The 10,900-nt window shown below is 38.2% G+C and overlaps 1 protein-coding gene across 1 annotated transcript; it reads left to right on the top strand.

The window, feature by feature from the left end:
- The first annotated feature begins 2,214 nt into the window (after positions 1 to 2,214).
- Positions 2,215 to 10,209, top strand: TMEM71 (transmembrane protein 71). The gene is made up of 8 exons (XM_086609569.1): positions 2,215 to 2,227; positions 5,374 to 5,431; positions 6,932 to 7,144; positions 7,948 to 8,117; positions 8,630 to 8,809; positions 9,349 to 9,424; positions 9,900 to 9,949; positions 10,133 to 10,209. Exons 1-8 carry the CDS (start codon positions 2,215 to 2,217, stop codon positions 10,207 to 10,209), a joined length of 837 nt encoding a protein of 278 aa, XP_086465695.1.
- The last annotated feature ends 691 nt before the right edge of the window (positions 10,210 to 10,900 follow it).

The raw sequence follows: 10,900 nt of genomic DNA, 5'->3' as shown, positions 1-10,900 counted from the left end.
CAGTCGTGTATGTATATATATATATGGTGTATACATGTGCTTTGTGTTCATTTGCCTACTGGGTATGCATCTTCAGTCTAGATGCTGGTGGGATCCCAAGGCCCTAGCCTTGACGTTCTGGGACTGCCAGACCCAGCACGATATATTTTCCACTGGCAATATGCTTTCTCCTTTATTTGTAGTGTTGTTGAAAGTAGAGTAAACTTGGGAGAAGAGTAGAAATATATGTGGTATTTAGTATTGTAATTTCTCGTTTCCTTCCTTTTGTGGGTTGAACTTGTAATGTATGCAACAGGCATAAAACTACTGCACAGAAAACTTGTTGGTGTGTTCATTTCCTAGAATTTGAAATCTGACGATTGAGATGGAGCTTGGGGTGGAGTAGGCAGTTTGAGGAGCAACAAGTAACAAAAAAAGTTGTATATAAAGCTTTGTGTGTGTTTATAAACTATAGGCTAGTGCCTACCCATAAAATATTCAGTCATGCGCAAAGTTTATGTATCAAAAGTTTGTGGAACAGTGAGTTTCAGATATGAATGTCAGTGATTAAAAAAGAAAACATCTCTAAGTCTAAATATGAGAAAGACACAATATATTTTAACTATATAGACAAACATGAAAGGCCAATGTCCTTCAACAAAGCAACTCGAGCTCAGAATTCACTGCTTCCTGTCGAGAAGTATATGAAAAGAAACCAAAAATACTCCCAAGAAGTAACCTGTGCTATAAATCAATGTATGTGCCCATGGCAGAGGGGTTGGGACTAGATGATCTTTAAGGTCCATTCCAACACAAACCATTCTATGATTCTATGTATAGAAATTCTTCAGTAGGTGACCTAGTTTTAAAGACCATTGGGAATTTTTGTTCATTGCCTGTAGAGAAGCTGAGTGACCATGAAAATCCTGCTCTGATGAAGCCCATGCAGCCTTGGAAATAGTGTTGGACTGAATTTCCTCATTGGCATAATTCCACTAAATTAAAAGAAGTGATGTGAAGACCGAACATGGCCCTGTGTTTTCATATTTGAGCGAAAGGACCTTAAAATGTTTGGTTTAGTTTAGGTCCCAAACAGAAGCTCTTTTGTAACATCCTAATTGCTTAATTCCTATTTTTGTTCCCTTTTCTGTGAGGTGAGAATGTTACATTCCTTTGTTATCAGTGAAAGTATTCTTCTTTCTCCAGGGAAAAAAACCCTGCTGTTAAATCAAATCAAGCATATTTTACTAGATTTATGCTTTCTTTTTGTCAGTGATACATGCAGATGTCAGGAGAGATGTACTAGCATATTTTATCTATTTGTCTGGAGACAAATTTTTGCTCCCTAAGGTTGTGTAATTTTTCAGTTTCAAGCAGCTGATTTATATTACTTTTGTGTGTAATGGTTCTACAGCCAGATCATTTTGATTGCCAGGACATCTTATTCGGGCTCCATTTCTCTTACGTGGATTTGACTTCATTTTTGTATACTTTAAAGTATGATGAATTGATACCTTACGTAATAGGAAAGACGTAAAGTGGAACGAGTATGTTTACAAATGACTTTATTCCTTTCTACTTTCAAAGGAATTTATCTTAACTTTGCATGGTATATATTTGCAATAATGTCTTTCACTGTGAAACTTAAACATCCCTGAACTCTTACCAAATGTTTCTTCTGTATAATAGTGCTTTTGCAAAAAGACTTGTTACTATACATGGATTTTTTGGTAGCTGGACTATTTTCCTACATCAAATCTTGTCAGGCTCGCAAGTGTTTCAACAAATGAAGTGATTTAGTATATGACTTTAAAGTTTTCTGAGTGAGGTAAAAAAGTAAAGCTGAAACAAAAATCTTTGTCACTTTTCTTTATGTGAAGAGGTTCTGTCTGTATTCTCCATATCATAATTGGAGTAAAACTTTATTTATGATGTATCTTCTCTTCTGCAGCAGCCTGCAAGAGCGTTCACTGGGCTCATCTCACTCTTCGGTTTGCTCTTCAGAATGAATGCTTCTGATGTGAGGCCGCTTTACAGGAAGCATGACCTCATGCTGCCGCTGTGCCGCTGATTGCACGGGCTGTTTTCAAAAGGAAACGGGACTTCATAGACCTGCCTTTCCGAAGACCCAGGGCTGATCTCTTCCAGGAAGCTGCAGAAGGAGCACCCTCCACATCTCAGAGGCTCTCGTGTTGATGATGAGGAACTTTTTGGCATATGTGCGTTAATAGTGAAATGGATTTTCCAGGTTTGGAAGATTTTACACATATTTATCTCTTAATATGTTTGTCAGCTGAGGAATATCTAAGTTTTGGATTCATTTCTATGCTTCAGGAAGTTTTGTATTTTTGTGAATGTTGCTATCATTACCTGCAGGGAGAAAAGACTAGACTGCTCTTCAAAAGTGACTGATACGTGTGAACAAATAAAGCTGCCTTTGTAGACGCTTGTGTTTAATAGGTACAATAGAATAAAACTGGTTGCCTGGGCTTCAGCTATTTTAATTGTTAGTGCTACGTTCTGGTACATACTAATGTAAGTATTTAGAATGTAAACATGGACAGGGTATCACTGGCTACTAATTCAGGGCATCATTAGCTTAAAGATTAATTTGATTTTTGGCGGGAAGGGTGATTAAAACTGACTGGTTTGATCAGTAACTTTTTTTTCTTATATATATATTACACCTTTTGGGTGTTTTAAAATTCAAGGGAGGGTGTTGCTTTAAACTTTTATTTGAATTCTTGACGCTAAATATTACCGTGTTCACCTCAGATTCACTGAAATTATTATTTTGAAATTATTTGAATTTGAAAATTAAAATTTTGAAATTATTATTCAGATTTCTTAAAGCTGCTGGCCTCTTCTCCTGTCAGAGTTTAAAGGTTCTGTATCAATGCTCATTTTGTGGATTACAGGTATAATACTACTGCTTCATCGTACAGTGGTGGTCGAGATGCTTTGTTTTGGCTTGCTTATATTGTTACTATAGCTTCTCATGCTATTAATAGCCCAGAAATGGGGTTGAATATTAAATAAAAGCAGGACACTGGGCAGAATTGTTGACAACATGATGTTTCCATGCTTTCTTGAGCATTGATTGAATTATGATTTTTAGGAACCCTCTTCGTTAACTCATGAGACAAAAATTTTCATGATCAAGGACAGCAAAAAAATCCATTGGACTGCCTGTCCTATGACTGCTTACAGAAGCTTGGTGTTATCATTACTTAAAATAGTTTGAAAGCAAATTACAACTGCTTATTAACTGTTCTTCAAAAGTCGTCACCTCCCCAGTAATATATTTGCTTATGTATATCTCTCACTTTCTGTTATAAATATATGTATAGAGTCTATTTTACCATAAATTTTACTTCTGCGAAGGATGGGAGGTAAACAAACATGCGTCCTGCAGAGACATACCTTGCAAATTTATGAGACAATTCAAATTAAAACCAGAAGGACTGGTTTGTTCTGCCACTTTGATTGGGATGTGTCAACACTTTCTAATGAAAGCACTACCCATATGTAAGCTACTATTCTTACGCTTTTTTAGTAGTTGCTGCTTTATATTATCACAACTGAGCAAATCACATGCAGTACAACTGTGTTATGGGTTTCAGTTGCTGGAAAGTCTCACTCTCAGACTATTAAAGAGTTGTAGTAGATGTAATTGATGTTGAAGTATACACCTGCATCCCTTTTCAAACAAATTTGCCTTAGATTCAATCACTTTTATCTAAGTGAGAATATATTCTAACTAATAATGATATATATTGATGATATCTTACGCATCCTGATCTTCAAAGAAGGCAAAATAAACCATACTTCTGTTTCTTTTTAAACTCTTTTACAGATAATCTATATTGCCTGTTATCCCAAGGTGTATGAAACAATCATTTTCAAGATGCACGGAATATCACGTGTTGCATCGACACCAGGAACAAGTAAATTTGTGCACATTCATCTGAGATTTTGATTAAAAAAAATTTGTTGTGGAGGAGATCTTGTTTGACCAATAAGATATGGGATTTTGCAGGGGTTAGTTTATGTCCAGATCTACAAACCAATTATCGAGTTCTTCCTGTATTTTCTTTTAAAATTTGGATTAATTTCTTTGTTTTTAATATAGTATTTTTGCACATTGATAATCATGATTTTGCCTAAAATAAGAGAAATTATTTCAGGAACTAATTATATATGAAAAAAATAGGTCTACAGCATGTCAATCTATGAAATACACCATCGCTCTCACTTTTTGTACAACTTGCTCTGTGGCATTCTGACTGATTCTACTTGATCTCTTTGTACCTCCACCAAGTTTCTTCCAGTTGTCTCTTCCTCAAGTTCTTGCAAGTTTTAGAGCATAGTTTTCTCATGGTAAGGCATAGAAGAAATAATATGTATAGGAGTATGATAATAGGACTGATTTGTAAAAAATACCCTGGAAGGTTTTACTACACTTCTTTGGTGACCCTGCCTTGTCCCAAGGCTCAGTCAGCCTTTCACATCCAGGCTGACTGACAACTGAGCTCCACATGAGGATAAACACGATTACCAAAGTGGAAATACTGACCTTCGTCTTTTCTTTACCTTAGCTCATAACTGAACACAAACAAAAAAATAATTCTCTTAGACCTATTCCTCTCATAGGTGAATGATGGACATTTACTAACAGTGTTGTAAGGATGATGCTCTAAAGGTACAAGAGAGACAAAGGTGATACAGAGAAAGATCATATCATCTATCTTTCCAAGTAATATCAGATAAAAATTCTCCCTGTGGATAGCCATTGCTCATATTCTGTACGATTGATTCTGTCAGATGCTGAAGATCCGGCAGCACTTTGCAGGCTTGAGCCATGGTAATCCAGACAAATTCTATTTCCTTAGATTTCTGCCACAATATTGTTGTCAAATCTTTGTCACTGTCACTATCTCTATGCCTGTTGTGCCATATCTGCAATTTCCATCTGAAAAATATATTGTAAAGGCAATGGTGGCCCTTTCATTCCAATCAGTACAGGTAATATTTTTTGCATGAAGCAGATTTCTGTGAAAACACTATTAAAATTACTGCAGCTATTGCATTTGTGTCCAGAATTACTTCTCTCAAGGTTGTAAGCTGTGCACAGTACAAGTATGTGATTACAGTTGGCTCTGCTTCTCTGTTGTCCTGGTTGAGATGAGTTTTCTATAAACACTATGTCTTTCCTCCATTCTTTCATCTATTTTATCTCCTTTAATCTCTTCCTTAATTTCCTTTTCTTCTTTTAGCTTCTTTTATGATATTTTTGGTATACAAAAGGTACCTGTCAGTGAAGACCTGTCTAACTATTTGAGCTGTCAGTGGATATAATAACAACTCCTTCCTATTTGGCCTTTGCCTCTGCAGGTTCAAGAGTGTTTAATAGAGAACATAGACGCAGCCCCTCACAACATATTTTTCCAAGGTATTGAGGAAAATTATACTTGTTCAATGTTATTTTTATTTTGTTGGAGGCTTTGTAAAATCCCTTTTGGGCCACTTAGAATTGTAGCGATGATATTAATTTAATTACTGCTTTAAATGGAAGTTCAGAAGTATTGCTATGGAGATTGGAAGTGCTGTCTTTGCAATTACAAGGTTTTGGAGTATCTCTGTTCCACCTGTTTTCCCCTCGACTGAAATTATGCTATCCCTCTGTGACCTGCCATATGGGATCGTTAAACCTGCTACTGAAACGCATGTCAGCCACTGAATCAATCCAGTGTCTTCCTTTCTTTCCACGGATGTCACTGCATGGCTACTTGAAACTCAAAGGTGTTAAGGATAAAGGACTCACCATAAATCAAATTTTACTTGAGCTGAGTAAAATGTCTACAACATATAGATTCTTTCACCTCTGTCACTGCTTACTTCTGTTTTAAATACCACATAGTGTATTTTTCTGAGCTATATTTCCTCTCAAAGTCTATTGTATTTCAGTGTTGGATGAAGTTATCATGATGCGTAGACTTTATCCATTGTTCCTCTAGCTGCATGGTTGTCATGGATTAGCCCTGGGCAGCAACTAAGCACCTCACAGTCCCGGCAGGACGAACTCTGCCCAGCAGGTGCTCTTGGAGCGGGGCACTTTGGAGCTCTCCAAGCCGTCCCACTGTGGCCATCTCCAGTGAAGTGGCGGTGGCCCAGTGTGAGGAGCTGCTGACCCAGGAGGCCGAGGGGCCAGTGCCCCGCCTGCCCCCTCTCTTCACTGCAGGTCCTGCATGGCGTGGGTTTCTTTGTCCCTTCAGAAATATGGCATTTGCAGAGGCAATGACTGGCTTGGCCTTGGCCAGAGGTGGGTCTGACCTGGCCGAAACCAGATCCAACTTGAAGACGGTGAAGCTTCTTGCAGCTCCTTACAGAGGCTATCCCTGTAGCCCCTACTCCACTACCAAAACGCCACCACACAAGCCCAGCACAATGGTATTCTAAGATTTGTGATAATTAAAAGTCAGGTACCCTTCACTCTTCATTAAATATGACTGGGTTGTGGAAAGCAAATGAATCCTGCCTGATTCAGAGGCAGTCAGGCTTGTGCCATGCAGAGTAACTCAGAGAAACAAAATACTGGAACACTTGTAACAGCTCCATGTAGGTGTAGATCTGGCAGGACTCCTTGGCCAAGAGCACTGCCGTGGAAACACACCTTGCACTTCTCAATTCAAGCTGGCTCCATGCGTTCATGAAGCGCTCCGCATGACATGAAGCCTTCCTGTAACCTGAAGCTCTGGAAAGTGTGGTGGAGGCACACTCTAGCTGGCTGAAACCCCCTAGGTCCAGAAATAATATCATTATATCCACATATTTTAAATCTATGTCATTACCAGCCTCCATCAGCTGGTAATGTAAATTCATTAATGTTAAATGATCGGTTTGCGCTGTCCAGACATTCGCTAAATTAGAGGGTTTCATTTCTCCTTTTCAGTTGTGCTCGTACCTTTTTGGACAATGACCCTGCCTATGAGTGTTGTTCCACAAATCCTCTGACAGGCTCCCTTTCCACATGTCGCCGCAGCCCTCGGCTGCTTTCCAATGGGTATTACGTTTCGACAGAAGACAGTTTTCTGTCTGACGAAGAGGGCAACGTAACACTGACACCATCCCAGACAAGTGTTACATATAAAGAGAATTTAGTTCGGTAAGTGAACTATACACAGATTTTCCTGAATGTTGGCAATTGCCTCCACATCTCTGGACTTATCTGGAGGTACCTGTGTGACTGTCTACATTTTGCTTGGCATAAGATTCTCATTGCTTCTTAATGAGAACATCTCAGTTGACTTAGTTTATAGAGTGTAGTGATTGAAATAATTTTATTTTCAGTCCTGTCTAATCTCACTACCCAAAAACTCTTCAGTACATAGTTGTTGCTGTAATTGGAGTTGTGTCCAATGAAGAAAAAGGAGAGCTACAGCTCAATTTGCCAATGAGGTGTTACCATGATAAGGAATAAGAAAAAAATGTGTGTATATGTATGTGTAACTCATGTATATATAAAAATTAAAACGTCTAGTCCTGTAATTCTTACTTAGTGAAAAATATCTCTTGATTTCAGAACATCACTTTAGAAAGGTATATAAGATGTAGTTTAAAACAGTTGAAGTACAGTGGATTCAGACCAAATGGGATATGGGAGGGTAAAACTCATGGATAGCATGAGACCACTCACACTAGTATTAGAGCCCAATAACTGTAGTATTATTTGTTCTCACGATACCCAGTATTACAATACATGATATATTGCCATGCTGCTAATACATTCCCTGACATTATTGCAGTGTGCAGCAGTCATTCTTGGTGACATACCCAGGAACAAGAACAGAACTAGGAACAGCACCCAGAACCTGGATCTTTCATGCCAGTCTTGCAAGCTTTAGAGCTCTGTCCCTGCTCAACAAGAATAACTTACTCTATTCCTTGACAACATGTCTTGCTTTCTAGTGTATTCAGGCGAAGGAAGAAAATCCGTCGCTCTCTTGCCAGTTTGTTCAATCTTGGTGTCTCCAGTTCATGGCTCAGCAGCACCGTCCTCAGCAATATGGATTCCTCCCATATAGATGATTCTTGGCCTGATGGATGCAATAAACTAGAAGCCAGTCAGAGTGATGTTGGTAAGCCCTGACCAGCTACCGAGTGATGGAGCTACAACATTACAGTCTCTATTTAGTGGGACTTGGGTATGACTTTCTATAGGTTTTGCAGGGATTGTCTGCCGAGATGTGCAGGTAAAGGATAGATGAATGACAGAATGGTAAGTGGCGAATTGAGCTCCTGATGTTAAAACAGAGCATGAGACCACAATGGTGCCAAAAGGGCATTTTTAGACTGAATTTGAATTCAAAGTCATCACCAGTGATGTTTGTGCTGGTGTCATTAATAGCTGACTCTGTCTGCTTTCACCTGGCTATTTTAACAACTTCGTTGTGTTACACTCTATGCAGCTCTGTCTTTACTCTGCCTATTTTCTCCTGCGTACATCGAACCTGCCAATTCCCTACCATGAGCAATTTGGAAACCTCCCTGTCCTTAAGTAATTCATTTCCACCCCCTGATAAAATTCATTAAAACAAATTCTCAAAGCTCTTCTTTTGTGTGGTCTCAATTACATATGCACTTTTTGTAGGTGATTCAGACTTTTCTTCTGAATATAATAGCTATGTGCCACAAAGGCAAACTCCAGCATCCAATGGAGCCCCTCTCGCCAAGGATGAGGAGTCCCTTCAGCCTGGGAAACTATTTTGTGCTTCACAATCCTACTCTTCAATTATGATAAATGCAAATGAAGAGACTTTGAGCAATGCAGGTATGTTACGTTTTTATCCTGATATGCCTTGTTTTTAGAGTGAACTGAAAACATTAATATGGAAAATGTTGATATAAGCTCTTGTAGAATAGAATTTATTCCAAGAAACATAAATTCTAAAAGATTGCTTAAAAATAATACAATATTAAAATCGGTATTTATTTGTTCACGCCTCCCTGCTCACATCTTTTCCTCTCCTATTTTTAGTGATAAATGAAAAAAAAAAAGTGGAGTGAAGAGGAAAATGGAGGAAAAGGGCATGGGAACAAAAACTGAAACAGGCAATTATTCAGAAATGCTTGTTTGCTGAGAACATGGAGAGCACAGTGTCTCTATGGTTGTGGGGGAAAAAGACTCCTGAGAGACACTCAGAGCATGAAAATTAGGTTTTTGCTTTGAATCACTTTAGGCAAATTCTTGTAAAAAGAAACTGAAGAGCCTGGCCTCACAGGCTGAAGGTAGTCTTTGCAAACATCTCCTGTCATATATTCACTTTCCTGAACACTCATTCAAATTATTTTCCTGAATTTTTGTTTTAGAATTCAGGACAGTGCAAAACGCTCTTTCTCAGACGGTCGCACTGATCGTGTGTTTAATCATGTCAGTATGTACAAGGTAATTTTTATTTCTTTTATTTGTTGTTTCTGATACTAAAGCTTACTCCATTTCGTCTGGTGAATAAAACATAAATTAAAAGTCACTTTTTCAAGATTAAGGCAGGCAACTATCTGGGCTATATAGAAATGAGCAAAAATAAGAAATATGTACGCAGCTAGGAAAACTACTTTGTCAAGCGTGTTTGGACAGGGATTTTGAAAGGCTGAGAAGAATCAGAAGGGATCCATGTCTTTCTAAGTGACCAATATGGGTGTTTTCCTCAGCCTGGAAATGCTGAGGTCTTTATTTCTAGGGGAGATTATCTTCAATAGTTTAAGAAATTTAAAGTTTCAAATTGCAGTTCACCTATGAGAGTTCAGAGGGTTCATCTGCAAGAACCTTCTCTCCTCCTCCCACCCAGGCTTCACCCCTGTCAACCCAATATGCATTCCTTGTTTTTTTCTGACCTTTATGTGTATTCTTATGTTCTCAGATATTTTCTGGGAGGATTTTCTGCCACTTTGTTGCTGATAATTTTAGTTTGTAAGTGTAAACTTTCTTTATATTGAACACACAATATTCTACTAAGTCGCATCTGAGGACGAAAATCCGTCCCTGGATGTACATTCACAGCTCTTGTTGACACTAATAAGAGCAATATATGGGTGTATGAGGACAGAATGTAAACTCCAATCAGTTACAGGATTTTGCCTTTAAATTTCACAGTTCTTTTGTTCCAAGATGCTGCTGTGTCATCTTTCTTCAGTCTTGACACATCTTTCAAAACAACTAAGTTTTGGTAAGTGGCTCCAATGTCATGTGATGAATAGAGGAATTTAGAAATTCTATATTAAGAGGAAGGAGAGGTTTCTTCTGCTGTTTTCCTGTCAAAAGATAGAAGGCATGGTCTGAAGTTATTGATGGAGGATTTGGCTTTTCCTGTTACTGATTTGTACTCATAGAAACTTTGTTTCTTTTAAAAACTGCTTTTCATAATGTTGAATAACAGTCGTAATACCTATTCGTTGGCAGAAAAGGGAGATAAACCTAATATGCCATAACATGAAGATGCAAAGACAGAGCAAGGATAGTAACTTATTGTGACTTCAGACATGTGCTTTCAAGCCTTGCACCGAAGTTCACTCCCAGGATACCAAACCAAGCCTTTATTTTTGACTAGAAATAGTAAAACCAGCTAAATATGCTGCTAGACATATCACCACCTTCCAGGGACTAAAGAATTGATGTGACTTGGCATCCCTAGTCCGAGGCACCATTAGGTTCAGGACAGTTTTGCCTTTAGCTTATACTGTAGTCTCATAAATGTCTTAGAAGTATTGTATCAGTCTAATGAGTTGATTTAAGGTGCTGATGTTGGTGTTTCAGATTGCTTTATTTCAAAGTTTTGCACAGAGCTGTAACTTCTAAATCCTTCTGGAGAAAGACTTAACATGTTTAGAAGATCCGAATTACATTTTTAGAGCAAACTCATAC

Source organism: Tauraco erythrolophus, chromosome 3 (genome assembly GCF_009769465.1).
Source record: "Tauraco erythrolophus isolate bTauEry1 chromosome 3, bTauEry1.pri, whole genome shotgun sequence".
NCBI lineage: Eukaryota > Metazoa > Chordata > Aves > Musophagiformes > Musophagidae > Tauraco > Tauraco erythrolophus.
Note: the sequence above shows the minus strand (reverse complement) of the source record. Positions and strands in the feature narration are given on the sequence as shown.

Bases quoted from the DNA above. Each gene is read 5' to 3' on its own strand.
- TMEM71 (XM_086609569.1), top strand. The intron at 7,145-7,947 runs GTAAGTGAACTA...CTTGCTTTCTAG, and splicing joins TATAAAGAGAATTTAGTTCG to TGTATTCAGGCGAAGGAAGA. The intron at 8,118-8,629 runs GTAAGCCCTGAC...CACTTTTTGTAG, and splicing joins AGCCAGTCAGAGTGATGTTG to GTGATTCAGACTTTTCTTCT.